The sequence below is a fragment of the Aythya fuligula genome, chromosome 1 (assembly GCF_009819795.1).
Source record: "Aythya fuligula isolate bAytFul2 chromosome 1, bAytFul2.pri, whole genome shotgun sequence".
In the NCBI taxonomy this organism is placed as follows: domain Eukaryota; kingdom Metazoa; phylum Chordata; class Aves; order Anseriformes; family Anatidae; genus Aythya; species Aythya fuligula.
In genome coordinates, this window is record NC_045559.1 from 187835130 (window position 1) to 187861708 (window position 26579).

At 45.5% G+C, this 26579-nt stretch overlaps 1 protein-coding gene across 1 annotated transcript; it reads right to left on the reverse strand.

Moving 5' to 3' along the window:
• On the reverse strand, positions 1-26401 carry FGF9 (fibroblast growth factor 9). The gene is made up of 3 exons (XM_032204446.1): positions 25538-26401; positions 19112-19215; positions 1-525 (listed from the first exon to the last, which is right to left on the reverse strand). The coding sequence occupies exons 1-3, from the start codon at positions 25812-25814 to the stop codon at positions 280-282; spliced, it is 627 nt and encodes a 208-aa protein (XP_032060337.1). The 5' UTR covers positions 25815-26401; the 3' UTR covers positions 1-279.
• Positions 26402-26579: the final 178 nt, after the last annotated feature.

A 26579-nucleotide genomic window follows, 5' to 3' on the forward strand; every position in this document is an offset into this window, starting at 1 on the left:
CTCTCGCGTCCTCTCGCGCTCGCTCTCACTCACTCTCTCGCGCTCCCCCTCTCGTACTAAATCAAGCGAGTGGGCATAGGCTCTCCTCCAGGAGGACAAACCTTTAAGTGCAGAACAAAATCAGCATGTTCCATCCAAGCCTCCATCATACATTATGCATGCGACAAAGTTTGGCAACAGTGGAGCTGATGTGATGACACAGCTAATCAATAAGAACCCACCGCATGAAACCTTTATAGTGGTTACTTTTTAAGGGCTCAAGTGAAGGAATTGTCTTTGTCAACTTTGGCTTAAAATATCCTTATATAGTTCAGGTACTTTCTCAGGGTCCACTGGTCTAGGTAAAAAATGTGTAAATTTTTGATGCCGTTTAGTCCTAGTCCCTTCTCTTGGAGTCCCATCTTTATTTAACGCAACGTAGTATCGTCTTCCAGTGTCCACGTGTTTATATAGATTTGATGAATATGTGTTATACCAGTTTTCTTCAAACTGCTCTCTGAATACACACTCCTGGGTTAATTTTTCCTATGAAAAGAAAAGAAAAAGTGGTAAGGAGCTAGCCACAAAAATAATCTTTTTTTAAAAGAATTGATAATTTCACTGCTCAAAAACAGTACCTCAATGCTCAACTCACAGAATGAACCTTTGCAATATTCCCAATTTTAAATAAATAAAGCCATATTGCTGGGTATTTCATAAAGCATTCACAAGGGTGGATAACCATACGTGAAGCAAAAATGGTTCTCCAAAAGCTTTGTTGTCAAAATCAAGACAGCACTAACAAACATGAAAGCAGGTATTTTAACTTCTGATCATTTCCAAGCAGCTCACAAGACATTACTGGACTTTTCAAAGCAATTTCTTGAATCATGAGTGCAAGTACTTGAACAAACAGGCATTACAAAAGGGAACCACCACTTTTTTGCAGGGTGGTAACATCTTTAGGGTCTTAAAATCTCTATATCCTTTCATTACAAGGAATACTTAATGCATCTCATTCATTACAAAGGATAGATTTTAATACCCATGATTTGGTTTATTATTTCTGCTGCAGAACCACAACCCACAGGAGCCTCAAACAGGAGCACAAGCCCCAGGTGCTGAGATGATCAAGTTAGGTGAGGAAAAGCCCTCCAGGGTTTACGAGGGTTGTCCTTGTGTGTGTCCTCTCCTACAGAAGACACCTACTGAAGGCATCAACCATTTCATTGGCTCCTGAGCCATAGACTCCCACTCTTTCCAGTTCACCCCCTCACTGAGCCTGCACATCCAGCCTTTTGGTCTAAATGAACAGGGTTGGCTTAAAAAGCAGTCACCTGATAACCTGATTCATTTTGAATGAATTGGGCAATGCTCACACCGAGCAGGAAGACTGGGGAAAAAAAGTGTTAGCCTCTAGCATGGGAAAGCTGATGGAAAGATGGGAAGAATAAGCCTGCAAATAGTCTTATCAGGTTGCATAATATATATATATAATATATATGCTGATAATTTAATATTTTTATGTAACTAGCATTGTCACTCAAATAGCACTCATATCTACTAAATCCAGCTCCCAGTCGAGGATCATCTCCTTATTAATACAAAACTCCACACCACACAGAATTTTGTGCATGTGTCTTAACAGAAATTAAAACAGTCCTTCTAGGTAGATACACAGAGAAAGGAAAACAGAGATCAAGGCCCAGGTGCAACAAAGCTTTTATGGCACCTACACCCACAACCTGAGCACAACCAAGGAGCCACAGCTCAAACTCCAGTTCCTCTGAGGAAACCACCATCCATGGTTTACCCCAGGAGCTTCACAAAACTTACCATCGCCTAATCTTGCAACTCAACCTGGAGCTGAAAGTATTTTGGGGATCACCTCTGCAGCTCAGGACTCATAGCTCTCAACTTTTTCCCAAAGCAACCTGCTTTGGCACAGAGATTTTCTGCTGTTTCAAGACATGATCAGAAATGCTTTCTCCTTAACAGTGCCAAGACACCTCAGCTTGCACCGCATGCCCAGTGGGTTTGCTCCACAGGCGTGAAGCAGGTCCAGTGGGAGGAACACCCACTGACCATGAGAGCCCCTGGTACCACAGTGCCACATCCTTGGGGTGACAAACCACCTTGCTGGCTGCATGGCAAGCATGATGATCCCTGGGAGGGGTCTGCACCCCACTGGGGCTGGGGTCCTGTTTAGGCCCCTATAGACCTCATAGGAGTCACCCAGGAACTGTCCCAGATGGGGAGAGCAAACAGCTGGAGCTCCCCCTACTAGTCAAGGACTGGGTTGCAAAGTCAGGGCCCTTCTCAGTGCCTAAATATTTGGGATTGAGGTTTGTTTGTTTTCTTTTCTTAAACTTAAGCTGTGACAACTCTGATAGGCTAGAAAGGCAGCAAGCAAGCAGTTCCTGATTCTATCTGATGGGTGTTGGGAATCTCGTCACTCCTCAGGAAGGAGAAATCTCCTCCAGGGCTGGGTGTGGGGACGTTGAACACTTGCATATTCACTACGGCAGCGGCTCTGCATGGATACAGGTGGCTGTGGCCGAAGAGAAGATGGCAGCCCCATTCCTCCCAGCATCTCCAGCTGTTCCACCAGCAGATGTCCCTCCCTGCAGGCTCAGCCGAGCAGAGTGCACCAAAATGTGAGCAGGTCCGCAGAGCTGCTGCATACAATCATTTATGTCACATTCTGACTATGACACTTTTACTGCGTGAGGTAGGGAGGTTGTGGAGTCTCCGTCCTTGGAGATTTTCAGCCATGGTTCTGGAGAAGCTGCTGTAGGTGTCCCTGCTTGAGCAAGGGTTGGAACAGATGGCCTCCAGAGGTGCCTTCCCATCTCAGCCCCTCTGTGATACTGTAAAGTAGCTCAAAGCCAGTAACACCCCATGCTGTTTATAGAAGGAAAAGAAAAACATATCTGTTTACATTAATTCCTCATCTGTGGGCCAAATCCTGCAATCAGCTATTGATAATTGCCTCTGTATGCTTTGACAGCTAGAAACAGCAGCAGTAATGAATACCACCAGACATCTGCAGCAGCTGAAAGTTAGGCACATTGCAGTAGCTCCTTGCACAGCCTCAAAGTATTAAAAAAAATATTCAGCTGCTATAAAGATCATCTTTAAGTACAGCTCCCATTAATATTTTATTTTGCATGATGTTTAAAATCACTTTGTTTGCTTTAATGCAAAAGCAGATGCTAAGAGATGTTATATGCTGGGTCTATAGGTCCACCGGGGAAAGAGAAACTAATTCAAATTGTTTTCCTGCTCTCAGAAGGCAATAGGATCACATGACAAGCACTGCAGAAGCACTCCCTACTAAAAATAGCAACATTTTAGGAGGATATTTCAGTCCTGTCTTGAATTCATTAATTATTCACTTCATCTGCATTTTTTTTAGCATCATCATAAATTTCTATCTTTGCACGCACAGTACTTCCCCGTGCCCTGAAGGAGAAATTTTAAAATAGCCTCTCTTTATCTGGCAGGTTTGATCAATTATGACAGTGCTGTGGTGCACCTAGCTGGCAGACCTTGAATAAGGGCTTGCACTGTGCCGCATGCTGGCTGAGTTCAATGGATTTCAAGCTCACAAGCTGCATCTTTATTTTACAATTTCATCCTGTTTTTACTTTTCATCCTCTTACAGCTACATCTCTTTGGGCCTTTATTAAAATTCTAAGAAATTCAGGTACAGACAGTAGGGAAATACTTCAATATGAACCTCAGAGAACGATCAGGATGCAGGCTCAGATTTGTAGGTACACTAACAACCACACTTTCAGAGATGTGAAATAATTTCTTTGGAAATTCATTAAACTGTTCCCTTTTGGTACACCTAGAAATGCTGGTTGTAACAAAAGACCACTGAACAAATCTATGCCAGTGACTTTGGATCAGGCCCCAGAAATAATCTGGGGAATAAAATCCCAGCATAACCTTCATTCCCAAGCCCTGGAAACCAAACGATGATGGTTTAACTAGTAGCAAGACAGGCAGGATCTGAAAGGCACTAGCACACTCACCTGTACTAACACAACATGACTTAACACCCATTTACACTCATGCGTTGAAGACACGTGCGTTTTATTCAGGCCAAAAATGAGGATAATACTGGGGTGAGGCTTGTCCATCCCACCAACACACACCTTCCTGCCTCACCAGCTCAGGAGGGGAAACCTGCTGCAAGCATTTTACAAAGTCCCTACACACACTGTCAAAAAGCAAGATTTAGACCTTGAATTTAACAGTTTTCCATACTTCTAGAATCAACTGATTCTCTATCATTTTTCCAGTGCCAATATTTTGTTGCACCACGCTTGATGCCACCAGACGTTTGTGTTGAAGGCTGACACAAATACCAAACATACCCAAGTGGAACAGTAGTGGAAAGCAACCTGCATTCCTGTGGAAGGGGAGGCTGCCTGCCCTGAGCAAATTGTTCAATCCAGGGACCAAATAAGGAGGTGACCTGAAAATTATATAAATCAGATGTTGCACCACATAGCACATGTTTTCAGTGAGGACTCTTTAAAGAGTATTCCACTATAAAGCGATCGATCCCTATTTTACTACATTTACACACTTCACCTGTGTTTTTAAGCTTTTATTTAACTCAAAATGTTTGAATAATTGAACTGTTCAAAGATGCACAAATCAGAAGGACAAAGAAACCAAGGTGGATTTAATTCAGAAGTCTGATAACATTTGATCAGGGCAGGTAAGCCCAGAAACCCTTTCCTTTCCTTTATTCTCCAGCAGCTAACTATGGAGCAAAATAATTATATTATCTAGTTGCAAGTAGACCCTTAAAGAGCAAGATAGCAAATTAATAGAGAGTTACAGCTATCACAATGAAGGCTTTGCCAATGTCTTTAAAATAGATATCCCTGTGAAGCAGCTAACTGGAAATAAGTGAAAATGGGAAAAACACTGCCCAAAGGATGGTTTCATGACTTTAAAGGGTGGTAAGACATTAGTGCTGCTTCATAAAATGAAAGCACTGAACAGGGCCCTGTATAAAATTCATCAATCTTATTTTCTTTAAAAAATAACCTAGCAGAGCTAAAACTACATGTATTTTGTAACTTGACAAAAGGAAACCTCTTCTGACCATCATGCCTTTTACCACAGCAAAGAGGTTTCATGTTTAGCCAAGTACTCTATACCACATATAGTTTTACTTTATGTAAATGACTACACTGATTCAATATAGACACCTCACAAGAAAATGCCTAGTCCAGAATTCCAAACAACTATTAAAGAGAAGTGTATCTGATGCAGTCAGCACTTCCGACATATCTGCTGCATGTTATCACTGTGTTAAACCACCCTGTCTTAATAAAATCACGTTTAAACATATTGCCTCCTAAATAAGTTCATGCAAATCCCTTATTATGGCTATATGACATTAATAAAAACTGCATATGTGGTGAGAAGAAGCAAGCAAAAAATCCCCTGTTGCCTCTGAAGTGGTTTTCTTTGCTCCTCTGCCTACAAACACATGCATTTTACATATGGTTGGCCCTTCCCACGCCATAATGCAAACAACCTCTAGAACACGCTATCTTCAGCTAATAATTAACATTCATCCAGAGTGGTCATAAATAAAGGTGCAGTTTAGCATTTGGCCAATGCTTTGTCTGATCTCCTGTGCTAAGCTTAGAAGTCTCTGGCTGCAAGGACTATTTCCTACCACAATCAGAAGCCAAATCCCAGTGCTCAGGCAGTGCTGCTTTTCCTTCAAATTTAGCAGAGAGCAGCGCAAGGCAAGCACTGCATAGTGAACACCTGACCTAGAGACTGTCACAGAGCTTTCTCTGAATGGTTTCTTTTAGCAGTCTTTTTCAGAATGCTGTTCATTTAATATTTTGACAGAACATGAAAAAAAAAAAAAAAAAAAGTCTGCAAAAAGGACTAGTTGGCTTTTTTGGGTGTTTGCATCAGTGCTTCTCCATGATCCCTCAAAGACATGACTGGAAACCCTGTGGGGCCAGAAGAGAGACCTAGCAAACAGCCAGGCATCCATGCTGCCATTCTCATGCATTTTGTATTCCACAGCACTTTTTACAAGACAAGAGAAGTTAGGCAAGGCGGTCATGGCAAAACCACAGTTGGGCAATTGCATTTTCCCTTCCTGAGGTCACCTTGTACTTTGGCATAGATGGAGTGTTCCTCAGCTTCTCCTCCCAAATTTTTAATTCATTTGTATAAGGTTTTTATTATACATACACCCCCACTAAAAAAAAAAAAAAAAAAAAAAAAAAAAAAAAAAAAAAAATTTTATAATTCTAACATAAAGCAGTTGTAAGAGTGCTTAAAGATGAATATCTTTCATATAGAAAGTTTGTAAAACCTGACAGAACCTGGTCCCCTTGGAAGTTGTATTACAACAAGCAGCTACACAGACGCAGAACATGTGGTGCCTCCATATCCTGATGAAGGCAACAAAAAAGAAGAGCTTCCTGAACAAAGCAGACTTCAGCATCAATAATGAAATCTCAGGAGATGTCAGTGCAGCAGGGACTTCATCACTTCTCCCTTTTGCCCCATTGCCCCTTTTCTCCTGCTCCCATGCCCTCTGCACCATCCCGGACCTCCCCTGGATGGAGCAGACAGGGATCCAGCACTACGTTATCCCAGCACACCAGGGAGCTCTTTTGCCATGAGCTGCAGAAGCCAGAGATGCCAATTAGGCCTCCATCCATTTTCACCACTGCCAAATCCGCAGCCCTTGGTTTTCAGGGTAGCCACTCCTTGGAGGTTTGAAGTCTGCTGCAGCTGTCAGGCTTCATGCATGCCCTCCCCGGACACGGAGCCATTAGAGGAAGAGCAGCCCCACGGTGCCAGAGCTTGCATCTGCCTGCACAGGCTGCCTACCAGCAGCCACACTCCTGTCTGCAAAGATTTGCTTTAAATCTGCCCAGCCAAGCGAACTGGAGGAAGCCTTGTTGCCACCTCAACACCTGGGGTCTGCTCCCCCTTCTGCAGGAGGTCAGGACAAAATGCCAGGGAATGGCTTGAGTCCTACACGCTGTCACAGTGCCTCTCCTCTGAGAGCTGGAGAGTTTCTCTCTCTGTGCTGCAACAGCACGTCAGGAAGAAGTCAACTTCTCACAACCCAGCAAACAAGCAGGTGTGTTCCCCTCCCTCCCCGCCAGCAGGACCGGACCCATACCGTGCCATTTACTATTCACACTTCTGACCTCTATTTTATTTTTGGCTCCCCTGGCACAATCAAGAACTGCAGTCATCAATGTTATCTAAGCATCTAATTCATCACGCTTGGCTGAACCCTTCCAAGAATCAGAAAGCAAGGTGGTATGCAATCTGATACAGGGCCTGAGCCAATTTTTAAAGACGACAGCAGAAAAGTTCCCATCAGCTTAAATGGAACTTGGATCAGGCTTGCAATGATAAAAAGACAGCAAATATTTTAAGACACTAAAGAGCCATTTCAGGCACGCTCAGATTTACTGAAAGCTGTAACCTGACCCAGCCCAGCTCCTCGCTCCACAAATTCTCTTCTATCATAAGACAACATGTATGTCAGCCCAGGTCTGCTCTCCTGCAGCTAGATGCACACTCTTTAGCCTGTGCAACTGAAATACTAGTCAAGCTTTTCACTGGGTAGAGATTTTAAATAAATCATGTTTTGTAGAACTAAGATGAAGCATAACATCAAAGGGTATCATCAGTATATTTTATTTTGCTTTGGAGTTATGGAAGCACAAAACACCAGGTTAAGGAGAGAAAGCCCTCCTTGAGCAGAAAGGGCATGACTTCTGCAGGAGCAGCTGAACTCACATCCTGCAAGACATTACAACATGGGTGATAGAAGTGCTTGATCTGCCTGAGCCTTTACACTCAGGGAGAACCCCCCAAAACCTGATTTACCCATTGTTAGAGAAGCACCTGATCCATCAGCTCAAAGGTATCATCATAAAAGCAGAACACTCAAGGCCCTTCAAAAAACACTTTGCCTGGGGGACCAAATAATTATAATGCATATGCCGTGATAAAAATTCATCCCATTAAAGTACTTCATGTTTTATTCTTTCAGAAAGACAATTTGGTCAAGGGCTGATGAACAAAAGCCTGTCTCCAGATTTTGTTACTGCTTTTATATAAAGCTCTCAGCTAGGTGCTAGTTCAGAGGACACAGACATCACTAACCACAGTGTCATTCTGGAAGGGGGGTTGATCTGGATACACTTTAAATGTCATCAAACCAATAGAGCATCCCAGGCTACTACATTTTGGAAAGATCTAGTCCTCCTCTCTGAAGTGCCATGCATCACTGGGGTCTTGGAAAACAATAAATTTGCCAATTAGGCTTTAAAAGCTGCAGTGCTTCAGTGGGCAGCACTGCAGAGGGCTGCTATTCTGAGACTTCACCCAGTGGATTTAATTGCATATTCAGTTGAAGTTGTTTTAAAATGAGGCCTTTTAATATCCCACCTTTTTTGGACACAGGGGAAGGCCAGCATTTCAAAGAGCAGCTGCTGAAGAAAGCATGTCATACTTGCACCCTTTAGACAGCAGTTCTCATAAGCTCCCTCTCCAAAGATGCCTCTTTGGACACTTCTCCCATTCCCTTTCTCAGAGGCAATCCCACCATAAAGTCAAGGGTCCAGATACACAATTTTTAGTGTTTCACTTTCTGAGTAGGACAAAAAAAAAAAAAAACATTCCCAGATATTTCCACATATCTTTGGTGCTGTTATGCCCTGATTTAGGTTACCAGTGACACAGCTGACCTGGACTTCAGCAAATGCTTAGGCAAGTCAAGTGGCTCTTCGGCCACCTGCCCTGTTCCCCCCACACACACACATCAGTGAAACCTCTCTTTTAATAGGTCAGACTTAAGCCATGCAGTTAATTTCAGCTTTGATGAAAGAAGTTGTCAATCTGCCCGAAAACAAAATAGATGTATAGTACCAACTTCAGGAGAATTGGTGAATAAAGAGGTCAAAGACCACACAGTTGGTCTACAGGGTTCCAGTACATGGAGCTTCCAAAGAATTTAGTTTGTAAAGTGTGATGGGAAAAAAATAAATAAATAAAAAATATATATATATGATTTTGTTTAAAGCTCAAAATATTGTTTTCCCATGTCTGTATATTCTAAAGCAACCCAAAGGGCTTTCCTCAAATTTCCCCAACTAAGCTGCCTGTTTTGAGTCCAGATTATACATTAGATGCTGTCCTAATGAAGGCATCAGCAGGCCAAAAATCTGCCTAGGTATTCAAGGGCTATAAATGTTTATATGTTAAAAGTCTATCTTTAGATTGCAGAGTTACTGGTAGGAACCCTGTCTAGATCTAGGTTTTTAAAATGATGAATACAGTAGGGCTCTTATCTTGATTGGGGTCTGCTGACATAACCATAAAATTAATAGGTGGTTTTACAGGAACCAGTCCAATCCTGCTCCCATTAAAGTCAGTGTCATTTCAACTGTAATAGAATCAAGTCAAAATTTCTCCTGAGTCACAATTACAGTGCCTTCGTAATTGTGTTGAAGTGTAAAGTTGAGCAGATGAAAGATGCCCAGCCTGGGCCAGACCTCAGAAGCATGTGGCATCCACAACAGAAGCCAAGTTTTTCCTCGGCAGCGGTCATGGAGCACAGATTTAAAACCTCATCTTCAGATCAAAAGTAACAGCAGAAGTCTGCCATTACAAAAGGAATGAAAAAGAAGCCAAAGTACTTTATAAAAGGGAAAAAAATGGATTTGCGCTGTAACGAGCTTTATTTCTTAGCCTTTCTGAACGCGACACAAATGAACTTCATTGCTGCACATCGGCAGATCAGCCCAAGCACATTCAAACTGCAAAGCCAATCCCAACCTAGACAAAATCCCTAATGAAGTCCCCGCAGGGCAAACATTTTCTACTCTGCCTTTGAAAATGATGAATGGTGAAGTGGAAAAGAGTGCCATGTTCACATCCCACTGGCTCCTGAGTCAGAAACAGAGCACATCAGATCTTTATCTGATGCAGCGAATAATCCCCAAGCACATCTCAGTATGTCACTGCTGATGATGCTCTTTTAGTGTGTCACTTCAACATGCTATTCTCAGATCAACTCAATGCACAGAACCTTTTCACACTCCCGTATCGCTAACAAGGCTGGCTCCAAAAACGTTCAGGGCGACAGTAACTGTGGAGCTATACAACTGCAGAGAAGCAAATCTGAAGAAATTCAAGCTGAACAAGCCCAGTGCTTGCAGGCTGGGTAGGATTCAGATTTATGGTGTTCAGGTTTATGGTGTTGTTCTTCCACTCTAAGACTGCCCAGTGCTGACAGCATGGCATCCAAACCCTCTTCAACCCAGCACTACAGCCAATTCCCCCCGAGCGACCTGCCCAAACAGGCAACAAGCCAGTTCAGGGAGCTAAAACAGCAGAGAAACAACCCTGCGAAAAAAGGCAAGCCTTCATCTGTGGCTGTAGGTCCCTGAATTATTCTCCTGACAAGTCTGGCTAGCACTGGTATTGAGCAATGCGGAACACAGAAGTGTGCAGCAGAGGCTGGGAACCAGGGCTGCCCTTCCTGGAAGCATCTTTCTGCAGCCTGGTGGTGGATCACCTTGGCTGTCTCCTCAAGCAGCACCTCTAATCTCCCATTTCTTAAGAATACAAAATTCTATACAACTTTAATTAGGGGAAAGCAAATCATTAAATTAAGGTTCAAGTAAGATCTTGCTTTATCAAAGCTTAGCTATATATACAAATAGTGTCCGACAAATTCTGTTTATTTATATATAAATACGCCGGAGATATTCTAACACTCTCCTGCCCCAGGCATGTAGCAATAATCCGAGTCCAGCATGGAGACCAAGGTAAGGAGATCACTGAGGGTTTTCTCTCTCACAAAACTAACCTCAGACCTGGCAAGCACCTGCTATGAAGTCCTCTGAGGAAAATCAAAGACCAGAGGAAAAGTCTAGCACCTATCCCACAGGGCACTATTAGCAGGTGTCCCTCTCTGGTGACAGGTGTTAGAATCTGTAAAAGTCTGATTTAAAAAACAGACTCCAGTCTTACTCTAATAAAACCACAGTAGCTGCAATTTCTCACACAGCTTTCCCAGATTCCCTGCATTAGGTGTATGGATTCACCTATTGGGTTTTCCTACACCAGTACTCACATTTCAAAAGACCTTTCTTCCCATGGGGTCCTTCACACCTTGCTATCGTTTTACTGGCTGGGTTGCAGTTTCTGCTTTCATCCCTAATGCTGGTACCTCTAAGGGTCACCATTTAACAGTACCCAGCTTTCAGCAAGCCTGCCCATCCAAATTCAGGGATGCTATCTGCAAAGGTGAAGGAGAGGAGGTTGTAGACAAATTTTCCTAAGTAACTCAATTTTCACGGCTTTCCTCAGACCTACAACTCCAATGAGGAAAGCATCCATAGAAACAAGCCTGTTTCCTACCATACAGTGTATGGAGAAAGCAGCTGAGGCTTCCCCTCCCACCTCCCTGCAAACGTTCTTTGCTAGCTCAAACTCTCACTTCCTCCTGAACTGAAACTCCCTCATTATCCAGCCTAGGCTTTTATTATGACCCATTCAAACCAATTCATCCTTGTCCTTTATTTCAAGGACTTTTTTTCTCTCTTTGGCATGAAACCTCAACATATTTACAGACCAAGAGTGTATCCTCTCAGTTTTCATTCTGCAGGCTAAATAATCCAAGATCTTTAGACTCTACCACTTAATAGCATTTTCATCCCCCTTTTGCACCTGTTCCAGTTTCAATTCATCTTCCTTAACACAAGTGACCAAAACCCCACTTTGCATTTAGACCAGTTGTTACCAGAAGCACTGACAGCTCTCCCTGAGCCCCAAGTGTGTGAGCTCACATTTTGTGTGCTTCAGGTCACAGAGTCCCTTCCATGAGCCAGATTTCTGGGCTGAAAATACAGCCCAACTTTGCAACATCTGCAAATTTCAATAACACACAACTACTTTTTTATGACGAGATGTTTAATGTCCCTAATAAAAACAGGGCATAAAACCAGCCCAAGGACCAACCCATAAAAACTCCAGTAATAGCTTCACTCCAGCCTAATACCTTTCAACACTCCCCACTGCTGTCTTCCTTTCAGTTCTTTCGTCATCTATCACACAAGTCTTCGAATAACTCCCATTTAACCCACTGTAGCAAATTCTCTCTTCTGCTGGGTCATAACTTAACACAGCCCTGCAGATTAGAGCAACTGTATTTCCTATTTCTAGAAGAAGAAATTCCCATGGAAAAAAAATTAAAAAATAAAAATAAAAAAATAAAGGTAACTTGCCTGAAGCTATGTATCCAGCTTCAGTAGACCCATCTCACAGTCCCTCCTCTCTTCTTTCATTCAGCTGTGTCCTCCCATATCCTGCACACAACCTGGGCCAAATTGAGAGCTGCAGCTTCCTAGGTCCTGCCCTTGCCAAATATAAACCAGGCAGAGGTGCACATACACTCAAGGCTGGTAGTTACCTGCATTGCCCCTGGAAGAAGCAACCCCTCCCTTGGCCAGCTTTGCTCCCACCTTTGTACTAGGTCATATGGCCATACAGTGAATGGGACGGGGAGCCACTGAGGCTGAACATAACTCTCCTGCATGGCCAGCCTGATTTCCAATTCCCTGTTTCAATTCACCACATGGCAACAGAAAGGCTCACTCCAGCAAAAGGGAGGGAAGGAGTAGTTCAGGGGGAAAAAGCCTCTTCTTTCAGCAGTGGTGTCTGCTGCCCCCACTTTGTTGGATCATCAAGCAACAGTGAATCCTCCAGCCCTGTGTTACCAACCCAAGGCATCTATCAGAGACATTTGCTAGCCCAAGCAGTGCATTGCATGGCAGCAGCCAGCCTAGATTGCTTCTGCACTTCACCCTGAGCACGCAGGTTGTGTATTATTATTATATTAGATACTCTATATGTTATACATTATATATTATATACATATATATGTGTTATATACAGGGTTTGTAAAGGCTCCTGTTCCCATTTCATTTATATAGCTTAAAAACTTTTTGCCTAACACTATTTCAACTTCACTCAGCTTCATCACAGCAGTTTCTGTCCCTGAGCCTCTCTCCAAGCCCTGTGTTTTTCTGCAGCACACCTTTCTTCTATTCCTTGCAGACCCTCTGCCCAAGGCCTGTTAGACCACAAATCCCTCCCTGCAGCTTTATCCTTGCTGGGACACTGTTTCTGCAGAATTTTTGGCAAGTTTGGAGTTTACTTCCCATCCAAGTCCATAAACACCTTTATGAACCCATCCTCTTCAAATCTCAAAGTCTCCCCTTTAAGATCACATATAGACCTGCTTCTTACAACTCTCCTGCTTAAAGCAGATGTACTCAGGAAGACACAAGTCACTGTTGCTGCTAACCAACAACACCAGGTATCTCATCACGGGCTGCTATGTCTCCCTGAGCAATTCTGCTCAGTTCTGCTGTCCCAGGAGCTGCCCTTTGCCTTCAACATCTGTATCACACAGCAGAAGGCACTTTATTTTACACACAAACAGAAGGGTGTTCAAGGGACTGTCAGAGCAATTATCCCTGCTGGGCTTTGTCCACTCTTAACCTGGAAGTCTCCACCTTCACTCAAGGAACCTGCATTTTATTCTCCCTCCCAGGCTCACTTCAGGCCCAGGTGCCTGCATGCACTCTGATGGGCAGATAATCCAGGTTATAAAAAGAATAAATAAATAAATCGGAAGTCCATGGAATCCCTTTAGGTGAGAGGTGTTTAACATTAACAGGAAAGTGTGAACAACTTTGCAAAGTAATTTTATTATCTATCTTATTCTTAGATACCTGCACTGACCACGTACAGCTGCTCCCAACATGCACCTGCAACCTGTTTATTTCTTCGTGTTGTTTCCGTGCACCTTGCCCTGTCATTTGAAGGGCTGAACAATTCCCTTCCCTTGTTTGCATGGGAACATAAAAGGTATTTTTAGAGTGCAGCAACACCTACACCAAGTCATTTTCAGTAAACTACAAAAATGTGTCCCTTTTTCCTCAAAAGCTTCTGCTCACCCGTCTCTGTAGCTGCAGAGTCCTTCCAGCTCTGTAGGGACCCAAACAAGGGCACAAAGCCCTGCAGGTGCAGCTGCTGGGACAATAAAGAGGCGTATCGTCACCTCCCTGCACACTTACTAGGAAAACATGTTTCTTCAAGGACAGCACTCTCTCTCCCCTCCTCCACCTTCTCCCTAATAGTTTTAGGAGCAAAAGGCAGGTTCAGTGTCCTGAAAACATCAGGACAAACAAGATTACGGTTCTGAAGGACAGCAATGCGTTACCCTGATATGAGCAGTCCTAAGTCTCACTGTGCCACATGCAACCTGTAAGGCTGAATCTGAGACCTCACCCCCCAGCCCCAAATGTGGGTTCCTCAGCTCTGTCCCAGTTGCTTGAAGTCTCTCTCTACCCTTTCCTCTCCTCCCAAATGCTCCCAGCCCTCTCTAACAACCTCACTTCCTTCTTTCTTTCTTCCTCCTCCCCGTTGCACAGCTGCCCTACATGTAACTAGCTGCTCCAGATCTTCCCATTCCCACTTCTCCTCTGGACCATCCAGCCTGTGCTGCCTCTTGCCACTTTCCAAGGACACATGGAGCAATGGAGACATCAGTATTTGTGGAGAAGAGGAGAGGGGCAGATCTGTGACCACAGGGGACTGATGGGGCATGGTTGCCAGCAGTGAGATGCAGCACAGTTCTCTACTGCAGGAGAGCCCAGGAGAGAGAAGAAGACGTTGGGGGTGAGGGTGTCCCATGGTCCTGCCATGAGAGGACAGTCTGGTGTGGGAATGATGGGCACCCCATGCCATGGGTTCTCATCACTGCCTGTCATGGGGGCACCAACTCCCAGGGGAAGAGGTGTGAGGCAGTGTGAGCTTGGGGACAGCCCATGAAAACATGAACGTCATGGGTCTGAGCAGGAAGATCCTCACCACATGGCACCAAGGAGCACAACTACGACACATTTGTTGACACTCTTGCCAGAGGCCTTGGCAAGACCTGTTTGATGCTCAGGAAGGAAAAAGGTCTTCATGTCTCATCTTAACACCCTCTGGATCCTATCTGAAGTATGGATTTTTCCTGCTCTCCAATCAGGAACATGGAAGCTGTTGTGAAACATGATGAGTCATGGCTGCAGGCTGCAAGGGGAAGGCAAGGTAAATGGAGAGCAGGAAAAGAGCTAGACAGAGAAGGGAAAGCTGCTGTCACTAACCAGTTCCAAGTCATCACTACATAGCCACCACCAGCTTCCTCATTCTACCACACACATGTACCTTCAGCTTTGCCTAGCTCAGTCCGTGGGATGGGGAGGACCTTGGGAACAGGCACCCTGTGTGCATGGTCCTGAGAGCAGCATGACAGTCGGTGAACTTTTTTGAAACAGAAGATGCAAGAGAAGTGCCCCCTGTAAAGGTGGCAAGTTGGGAAGAGCATTCGTTGTGTAGCTAATTCAGATTTATGGGGAAAGCAGCACTTTCAGAAAGACAAGAGCATCATGTCTGGATCGAGATATGCTGAAGCTGCCTTTACTGTTGTCTTTCATGAAAATTGGCGGCAATCACCCATCTTGGCTGCTCTGCTTCACCATATGTCCTATCTCCAGCGGCACCACAAATATGCTGGGAAAAATCCTCCTGTGCCAAATGTTTCAAACACATATATAGAAGGACATGTCTTTCAGGGAGCTAATTTGATTCACACCTGATATATATATATACATTATTTTTAAAAAAGAAATCTGAATATAAATTCAATACTGCCACAGACACAGGGCACCTATTCCAGCACTACCAAGTTCAGTGGTGCTGAATCCCTGCGGAAACACACCTGTGTAGATCCACAATGCTGATGTAGAGCAAGACCAGGAATTTCTTATCTTGCTATTCAGTTGTAAGAGGGAAACAGTTTTCCCACCTTACAAAACACATTCACAGCCTCACAACTGTGCCTGCTCCATGACAAACCTGATGCTATTCATGGCCTTTGGTGAAAAAAAAAAAAAAAAAAAAAAACAAGAGAAAAGCACCCACCACCCAGCACAGGCAGAGCATGGAGAACTTGCTGGTACTACAGAGCAGTCCAGCTTGGGTGACCCCCTGGAATAATTTGGGTGAAAACTTTGAACCTCAGTCTCCCATATCAGAGGCTCATTTCAGCAGAACTGATCTTCTCTACCACAGGAAAGCAAGTCCTGTCTTGGATGTTACTTACTTCTGGCTCAAACTGCAGCATTTATTCCCACCAGAGAACTTCATTTTCAGTTAATTGTCCCCCCCCTTTTTTTTTGACCAAAACCAAAAGCAAAATGCTGTCACTTAAAAATGTCCAGCCATTTCTACACGAAAAACTGCTCAGAGGCCTGCTTATCTCAGTGTTTCTACCAGAGCTGACAGTTGCTGAAATATAGGCACTAGGATTGCTAGTGTTGACAAGGCTTTAAAGCATCATCACACTGAGTAGCCATTAGAGGTTATATTTCATTGGAAGTAATGTAATTCAATTACCATCACTCTTCAGCATGTGCCATCTCTGGAGGCTGACAATGAGCCATATCATCCATCAGATTTTAACCTGAACTTTGCATTCTGGCCCTATAGATTGCCAGTTCTCCTTTATAAATGGCTTCATATTTTTAGCCTCATTTATTAGGGAAAAGAGGTTATCCAATTACACTGTCCATCCGTCTGCCTGCCTGTCAGTCCTTCCTCAGCTTTTTCAACCAGTTTCAATTAAGAGGCAAAGATCTTCAAGAAAATTAAGTCCTTATCAGTTTTGCAACTAATCAGGAACTGGGTAAAGAAGAGAAATCATTTGCACGTCCCACCTGGGAGTGGTGAGCTATGCAATCTTTTCAAACTGACCATCCAGTGAGCATGGACAGCTGACACCATCTCTTTCTAAGTGCAAGACACACAAAAGGCTTGAGAATTTGTGTTAGTGCAGGGAGAAAAGATAAAGGAGACTCATGTTTGGGACTGTGAGACCCAAACACTGCAGAAAGCAGGCTCCATGAGCACTGCTTTTCATGGAACAACTATTTCATTAACACAATGAGCTTAGTAATTTACAAAGAATTTCTTGTGCATAGTCCTTAAGGAGAAAAGAAAAAAAAAAGTTTTGAGTAATTCACTCCAGCAGTCAAACATACTGCAAACATGAAACGTGAATTACACTGAAAAGCAATGTAATGTTTGCTTTCCAAAGTCTATGCATTTAAACTCTATCAATAACCTGAGTCATCTCCAAATTTCCTTCTTTTTCTGGATATCTGAAGTGTAGAGTAACTTACATGATTCACTGACTAAGTTTATCTGCTTAAATAATTACTCTTATCATTGATTTTCAACATTTACTGGTTCATATTACTGTTGCTCTTCTGCCTTTCTGCTGCCTGCCTGAACCATGCAAGTACTCACGACTTGCCTACTCCTTTATGCCATAGATGAGCTGCAAAGGACCTGTGATTTATACCAACTTATTCACTCTTCCCCAGCAATGTGTTTACATCTGTCTTTTCATCCATTCCTTTTCTCTCCTCCCCTCCATGCTTGCAACCTTTTCCTCTCCCATACTGCCATTTATTATAAATCCTTTTCCTTTCTCTTTTTCTACTCACTGGTTCCCACCATGTCTGCATGTCTCCTTTTCCTCCTTGTCCACACGCTCTCCATCCCAAAATTGCCCCTCATTCTACCACCTCTTTTTCTGCCTCCCACATACACTTTCATGATATGGAGTGGCTTCCTCCTCTGACTTACTCTTTACTCAGAAGATAGTCACCTCCCATCTCTCACACAAGGTATTATTACCAGAAAGGGATCAATCAACCTGGATACTCTTGTGAAAACACTTCTCCTGGACCTTCATAGTCTTTCTTCCTCACACTTCTCTGTGCATTGTATATCGGGAAGCTGTACTCTCACTCCTGTTTCCATCCATTTGCTCATCACCATCTGCTCATCTCATGTTCCTCCCACTCTCACCACTGTCCCATTCAGTTCATCCTTTTCCCAGTTACCATTACCCCCCTGTGGCACAGGGGTCTTTAGCTACACCCAAGGCCACACTGTTATTTAACTCCTTTCTGAGTGTCTCTCCATGCAATGTTTATGCCATCAGGCCTTGCCCAAAGGCCGTTTGACCATCCTCTCCTTGATGCCTCTGAAGAACCCCTGTGCATATACACAGCCTCCTTCTGCTTCACACATTCGCCTTCCCTCCAGACCTGACACCCTCTTCCCCTGATACAACTGCTCCTCTACTCCTCATTAGTTGTGGAGCTTGACACTTGACTGCTAGAAACGGTTGCTTTCTACTCTTTGAGGAGTTACCTACTCAACTTCAGTTGCTTCCTGCCTGTGATCTACCCCACATGTGAACCCCTGTGTACACCAGATGTCTGAGTTGCTCCAAGGAACAGACATTTCACACACATGCACATGTGTACACACACACACAAACTCCGCTACAGCAAAACAGCCCATGCTGCCAAGGATGATCACCCACTAGCTCCAGGTAGGCTGGGTGGCCATTCTAACTCCAAGAAACACCAAGTTTTACTCCTTCCCATTCCTGCTACCACCTTGCAGGGAACACCAGATGAACTTTCAGAACAAGACCACCAAGTCTCTTGCCCTCATTCCTTTACTCTTTATAACTTTTACCCACTCTTATTTCTCATTTTCTCATCCACACATGCCACCCTTTGCCTCCCCCTCGACTTGCTTTTGTCAATTCCTAGCACGATCTCTGCCTACACACAAAAAGCAACAACTTTGTCTCATTTAAGCCTTGACTGAAACAACAGTTTTGCAAATCCTATAGTACATCCTTCAGTCTGCAGTGGCCAGCAGTCTCCACTGTTCATACCTACGTTGTCATCTGCCCACATTATCACGCCTTCCAGATTTTGTCACCTTTTCCTCTCCCTCACTTGCACACCACCTGCAGAGTCTTGTTTCTCATTAAACTGCAAGATATCTCAAGCAGAAGCTGTGCTTGTACACAACAGAGCCTTGCAGGAGCTACCAAGTATTTTTTACCAAGAAACACAAGCATTTAAACTGCCCAGCACAACCAAGGACTTACCGAGCCGTAGAGCTCCCCTTTCTCATTCATTCCAAGGTAGAGTCCACTGTCTACTCCTCGAATGCTGACCAGGCCCACTGCTATACTGATAAACTCCAGTATACCTAGAAAATACAGGAAAAAGCAAACAGTGTAGATGTTGTTTGCACTGGAAGATCTTTCCCAGATGTGACTGACCCCTGAGTGGCAAACAGCTGGTGTCAGAGGTGTGCTTTCCGTTTTCGGAGTTGTTTGGAGGAAGATTAGGAACAAATGAACACACCGTAAAACACGATCCTTGAATGGTTAGGTCCTTTAAGTCTCTGCTAGAGTGATGCACTGCAGACAGCATTAATGTATCAAATTAAAGATTATTCTCAATCTTTCTCACCGTTTCTAAACAAACCTGAAGCTCAGCCATACTGCACTTGTCAGTATTCCAATTTGCACAACGCTCATGCATTCAAAGAGAAAAAAGTCGCGTTTTCAGATAACCAAAATTACTATTATTAAAGAACCTATGAAATCTGTCTTGCAAAGTAACTTAGAAAAAAAAGGAAGAAAAAAAAAAAAAAAAGAAAGAAAAAAAAACACGCTTGAACCAGTATTGTGAGATGAAAATAAAGTTACACATGGAACCAAAATATCTACTTTCTGGGCATCAAAGAATCAGGAATACATGGAAAGATTTACTCACATTGTCATCTTCCAGAGGCTTGAGAAATGGAAATCTGTAATACAGTTCAGAGGCTCACACTGATTTGTCTAGATATTAAACATCCACTATATTACTTTTTTACTTATCTCTAAATTGAAACTTAAAATGTTCTAGAGCTAAGTGATAGCACACAATTGATTACATCTTCCTTTACACTCAATAGCAAGCTTTCTGCAGGTTAGAATATTTTGCAGGGAAGCACTCCTACAAAGCTCCCAGGTTGAGCATCCCTGTGCACAGTGGAGTGAGCACCAACTCAAACACCAGCTCCTCTGCTTCTGAGGTCTGGGGTTTTGTTGGCAGCCTTCCCTGAAAGCTGCTTGCCTCCTCGGTGAGGATGTTACCAGCCAAACCTCACAAAAAGCTAGATTTCTTGTGGAACACGTGGAAATTGCTTCCTATTCTGGAGTTTTCATGTAGAGATCTCGCAGGAGTTATCCAGCAATGTTCAGAAGCACACTACTGCACAATGCTACTTTCTGAGCCACAAAATAAGGCACAGAGTAGCATTTTCCATATATTTTGTGAATGTTCATGTCTAACCACACCACGTAACTATTTTAAAAGCTTATTGGGAATTGTATTTGCATGAAACAATAAAATAACAGTATAGTATGTGTTGAGCCTCACGTGGCCAATAAAAAAGCACTTTCATGGATTTTTTGAACAATTAATTTGGCATCTCCCACAAAATAGTTGGGCACTAATCAATAACAGGCATGAATCACATAAATCTAACAAAGCACAAGTTGAAGCCAATAGGGAAAATTTATAGCCAAGCTAATGTAAAGATGAAATGTATTCCCTGTAAGGGACTATTGATCATTACCTTATATATTATTCAGTACTACAAACACCATAGTCTTATTGTTTTGATAACCCTGTTTTAAGGCCTGGGCATCTTAAATTATTCTCTACATATGCACTAATCCTAAAATACAAGGAGGAAATATCTAGTAATTATGGATTTTTTTTTTGAAGTAATAAAAAGTGGCAGTGTGCTGTTTATCTGGTATGTGTAGTATCTCAGATACAATCGATCCATTGAAACAATTTAATCATTCCCATTATATCCGGACATGCAATACATCCAGCTTTCTTACTAAGGCCTTTTCTGTAAAGCTTTTACCAAACTATCATATTACTTGATACATATTACCAAGCAATTTTAACTGATGTTAAGTCTTATGTGAAGTGTGTATTATACCACATTGCAGCTAAGTCAGTGAGTCTGGCATCTTTCACATCAATATCAATGTAGACTTTAATTGCTGTCCTTGTTTCAAATATTTGTGTGCATGCTGCTTAGTGTGTCAAAAGAACAAAAAAAGCACTGTCACATCCCATTGTAAGTGCACAAGACAAATTTAAGGTCCTTGGCAAAGAGCATCCACACATTTGAGATCAGAATAGGGACTTGTTCATTTAAAACATTAAGCAGACTATTCACAGAAAGTTTTACATGCCATGCTGCTAAGTCTTCATGAGAATATCTGGGGACAACCATGCAGTCATGCAAAAGTTTTGACAGTTTAAGGATTGCATGATTTGGCCCAGCACTCTTGTGAATTTTTTCGCTCTATCATTTCTGTAATACAGTGACAGTGCACAGGATCTGAACCAGATATTAAAATAGATATACCTTTCAAAATGAGGCTGGACCAAATGAAAATCAGGACAGCCCCAAACTTTAAAAGCTAGGTCCCTATTTATAGCTAAAAATGTGGGAGAAAAGAGAAAGAGGGAGGAAATGCATCTCAGTACATGGATCCTGAGTACTGTCTTGTCAGGCACTGGACAATTACTTTAATGAAACCGCTTAAAGGCAAAGACTTGCTGCTCCACAAAGAGGTTAGGAAGAAAGTTTGAGGGGAAATTATTCCTTGCATATCCCCACCAGCCTCTTCTGCTGCATGCCCCAGCTCAGGACCTGGCTGGACACCAGCAGGACACCACCCTCTGACCGTGTAGGGCTGGTCCTGCCACGGGTCACTTACAGCACATGAAATTGTCACTTTTGTCCCACTGAGCTCTGGCATCGCACAGAGCTACAGGACACATTTGCCTCAGCTCTAAGCAATGAGCATCTTCCCAATGACGGACCTTTGTGGTTTGTTCCGCCCTTTGCACATTTTTGTCTCTTGCTATATATAGGCCCTTTTTGTGCTGCCGGATTGAAGCAGCGTAGCTTCCACTCGGCATCCCAAGCCCCATTTATGACAAGGAGTACGGCAAGCAAGGATCTCTGCCAGCCTCTGCAGGGTTCTCAGAGGCAGCAGCAAGGTGCCCAGCGCAGGGAAGGGAGGCCACAGAGGCAGGGCCATGCTGCCCTCAGTCCAGCAAAATACAAATGGGGTGAGGGTGATACTGAGTGAAGCTGGGAGCAAAGCTGGGGCTTCCCTGGCCTCCCCAGACCCCAGTTTGGGCGCTCAGCTGGAGCAGAGCCCCCACCTGTGATTCCTCCCGCCTATCACTGCTGTCGCCACTGCCACACAGGATGCCCATGGGGAGGCCAGGCTGCACACAGAGGGCCACAGCTCCCCCAGGGGCAGCAGGGCCCTGCTTCACATTTAGGCTGCCACAGTGAGCCCCCAACCCCAGCGCACCCCCTTTTAGGGGGCACCACAGCCTCTCCTTACTGCTGCCACTGCACCCCCACCAAAGGCTGAGTGAAGGGCACTTCTCCCCCACCCCAAAAAACTGCCTCCCTACAACCTGCCCCTCATATCTCCCAAGAGCCCAAAAGCCTGGGGGTGTTGGGGGGCAGAAGCAGCCCATCCTCCCATATCCAGCAGTGGACTGGGGGGCAGAAGGGGGGCCTGCAGGCCCCCTGCCCAGTGCTGAAGCCCCCTCAGAGCCATGCAGGGCAATGGGGGAGGCAGGAGGACGGTCAGCTGCTCGGCTCCTGCAGCTGATGAACGCATCGGGTCCTTGCAGCAGCAGGTCCCGGGGAGCGGAGGTCACCTGCTGACAAGCTCTTTTTTTTTTTTTTTCTCCTCCCTGCATGCTCCTATTTTTTTTTTTTTAATGCTGTGCATGCAGTACTTGTGCTGACGCACAGAGGCACGCCTCTCCGCTGTTACAGAGTTCCTGAATTTACAATGACTCCACTGTGTGGCAAATGCCCTTAGACGAAAGGAGACTGCATCAAATAAATAAATAAATAAATAAATAGAATTTTCTTTTGTCACCTAGCAGAGATAAGGCTTTGATCACCTAAGACCGCTTTCCATGGAGGGGCGGGGGGGGGGGACACCAGGCTGCGCTCCCCCGGGGAGCTTTTCCCTCCGAGATGGACATCTTGCTGCTGCTGCAGGAATTGCGAAATGCCAGGGCTCCCAGAGCCGGGCGAGTATAGACACACAATATGGCTCGGTTTATTGTATGCAATCGGCACGCATCCAACATAGCATCACAAAAGAATTACTCTTATCTGATGTCTCTCCAGAGGTGTGTGCGTGTGTGTGCGGGGAGGGGGATTCCCACCGGGCAGAGCCCCGAGCAGAGTTTCCTTGCAGCCCCCCCGGGCTTCTCTTTGTCCTCCTTATTTTCCCGGAGGAAAACTTCCCTCTAGCCTCGTCCCCCCCACGCAGGTTTCCCCTCGCAAGCTCGGAGGCGACCAAGTTGGATCCCTCTCCCCCGGGCAGCTCCGGCGTTGGGATGGATGCGGGAGCTTCCCAGGGGAATCGCAAGGCTTTGCCATCACCGAAACCCAAATAGCAGCTGCTAACCGGTGACCTCCCGACAAACACAACGCTACAAAAAGCCCTCCCCGCTCCCGAAGAAGCTCCGGAGCCCCGTCGCATCCCACGGCTTTGGCGAGCATCCCCCTGGGCGAGGAGTTAGCGCCGGGGTGCTCCCATATGAGGGGATTTGGGGGTGGGGGGCAAAGGGATTGGGGAAAAAAAAATCTATTTAAAGCCCAAGCGCTGCAGGGCTGGGGGAGCTGCCCCTCGGCATCCTCAGCTCCCTACAACTGCGGCTGGCGAGCCATTTTTAACCACGGACGCCTCGAATAACGCGGTCACTGCGGAGGGGGGCAGCAGCTGGCGGCCTCCTCCCGAGGGGGGGGACAGGGGACGGCGGCGGGGCCCCGGGGGTGCCGGCCCCAAGCAGCCCCCGCTGCCGATGCTCGCCGCCCTACACCTGCTGCCGGCGGCCCCCCCACACACCCCCGGACCCCCCCGCAGCAGCCCCCGGACCCCCCCTTCCCCAGAGCCTGCTCCGAGCCCGCAGCGAGCAGGGGGAAACCTGTGCCTGCGGCTATTCGCAGCGTCTCGGAAAAAAAAAAAAAAATACAATAATAATAAAATAAATAAAATGATAAGCCTTGATGCCGAATCGCTCCGGTCCCCACGCTACGCCACCGCCTTTTCCCTTCCGCCCGGCACTTTCCGCACTTTCTGTGCCCTCCGCTCCCCCCAGCACGCCCGGGGGAGGGAGGCAGAGCCTGGAGCCGGCCTGAGGGTGGCAGGGAGCGGGGGATGGAGGACGAACCTGCCACCATGCGAGCCCCAGCCCTCTCCTCTCCTCTCCCCTTCCCTGTCTTTCCCTTCCCCCCCCCCCCCCCCCCCCGATTACCGTCGGCGCCCTTTCGCGATCATCCCCCTGCAACACCGGCATTATCTAAACAGCTTCACCGAGCAATAAAACACGGTTTAGATAGGGTTCAACATCTGGCATTAAAAGGCAAAGGAGGGGGGGGGGGAAATAAATAAATAAAAATAAAAAGCACCACGGGACTTTGTTTTTACGACCGAGTGTAAGCGCTGTCAGGTTGCTTCGCTCCCAAGTTAACTCCTTCCAACAGCTGGGAGCGCGGCTTAGCTAACCTGGTGCATTCGCCTCACCCCTCCTTAAAACCCCAAAAAAAGAATCGGCTCCTGCGGGCTGCTTTAGGGAACTTGCAAGCTGCCGGGGCTGGGTGGGGGAGTCCCCCCCCGGACTCGCGGGTGCGTGGCCGCGGGTGCGTGCCCGTGCGCTCCCGAGCAGCCAGGCTGCGGGAATGAAGCGGCGCGGAGCCGTGAGCCCTCCAACCCCTGCTGCTGAGTCACAGAAATAGAAAAAGCCACCCTGCCCTGTCCCCCGGCGGCTCTCAGCGAGCAGGGAGCGTTTTGCGGCGGGGCTGCGAGCCCCGAGGCCGGCCGGTGGCCGCCCGCCGCCGGGGGCTGCTCGCAGGGAGCCCGGGCAGGGGCCGGATCTGCCACCGGGGCAGGTGGTGATGGGGAGAGAAACCGAAAGGAAAGCCCTCGTTCATTTGCGTACAGGGCGACAGCCACTCCCTTCAGGAAACTCGGGGCGTTTGAAATCGGCGTGGTTAATGATTAAAAACCCCTTTAAACTCGCCAAATGCAAGCGTTCCGTAGAAAATTTCTGCTGCTTCCTGAGCAAAAAAAAAAAAAAAAAAAAAAAATCCCCCCCACACCACCACCACCGCCACCACCGCCACCACCCCCCTCCCGGCCCCGAAGCGAACCCCGGAGCCCCCCGACCACCGCTACCGAGCACCCGGCGACTTTGGCGAGGGCTCCTGCTCCGCTGCGGCGGTGCCGCCTGGCTACGGCCCCGGCCCCGGCCCCTTCCATTTTTTCCCCCTCGGCTGCTCAGACCCCGTCGCAAACCCCCTCTCCTCCCGCTTGACACCCCCTTCCCCCCCACCGTCCCCCCGCCCGGAGTTGGAGCACATAATTTCATCGCATGACCCCTAAAGGGTTAAGGATAATACCTACCAAATCTGCTGTGGTCTTGCCTGGTTCCCTGGATAGTACCATTGGGGAAGATTTCTAAATGAAATCCAGTCCTGCAGTATAGCTGCCTCCGCCTGAGGATCCCCTTTAAATGGTCCAAGTCCGTGACCGCAGGCCCCCTGGGTAGCCCACCTGCCTCAGACTGACCCAGGTGGTCACTTAACAAAACCGGACTATCCACCGGCAAAACGGGCACATTCCCAAAGGGTACTGCATCCTGCACACCGAAATAGTTCCCAACTTCACCTAAGGGAGCCATCAGAAGATTCTGCTTTTAGAGAATAAGAATAAACAATAATGATGGTGCCAAACCCAGGAGATATAAGATTAGGTATATTCCACTCCTCTCCCCTCCCTAGCGCAGTTACAGAGAAAATGTTCTTTCTTCAATCCATTAAATGCATAAATAAAAGTAATATTCTGTTTTGACTGGTACAGGTTCAAGGTCAAACCAGTTAGTCTAAGAAACCACCACTTTATACTCACACACTGACATATTTATAAACATATAGATGTGTATATCTATATAAATGCATATATCCCCAGCTCTTAGCAAGCAATAAGGTCTTCAGCCCATCCAACTGTAATAAAGAAAAAAATCCGTAGTTTCTCCATTTGGTTTAAGATAAGAATGACCATAGCAACTTAAATACCTAGGCGTTATAGGGATTTTTTTTTTTTAAGATGCACAGGCTACGTCAGGATTTATGGATTCTGACTCCAGAAAGGCATGCGCTGTTTTTACTCTATAACAGACTGCATACATCAGCATGAATCCTGCAAAGGGGGAGGGGGGAAATCTCACGTTGTTGGCTGAGATAAATCCGAAAAAAAAAAAAAAAATGGAAAGGAAAAAAAGGCAAAAGGCACAAAAAAATTAAAAATATAAAACTTTTGACGTCCAAATCTATTATCCAGAATTCTCAGGAGGCTCAGCAGATGTCCACTGGTTTAGGGTTATTGCCGATCCACAAGCAAAGCAGCAACATACAAGTGCTTGTGCCTTTCTTGGCTGGCTCGAAAC

Coding starts and splice junctions, on each gene's coding strand:
- FGF9 (XM_032204446.1), bottom strand. CDS start 25,814: ATGGCTCCCTTAGGTGAAGTTGGGAACTATTTCGGTGTGCAGGATGCA. Junction 19,216..25,537: donor GCAAGACCACAGCAGATTTG/GTAGGTATTATC, acceptor TGTATTTTCTAG/GTATACTGGAGTTTATCAGT. Junction 526..19,111: donor AAGGGGAGCTCTACGGCTCG/GTAAGTCCTTGG, acceptor TTCTTTTCATAG/GAAAAATTAACCCAGGAGTG.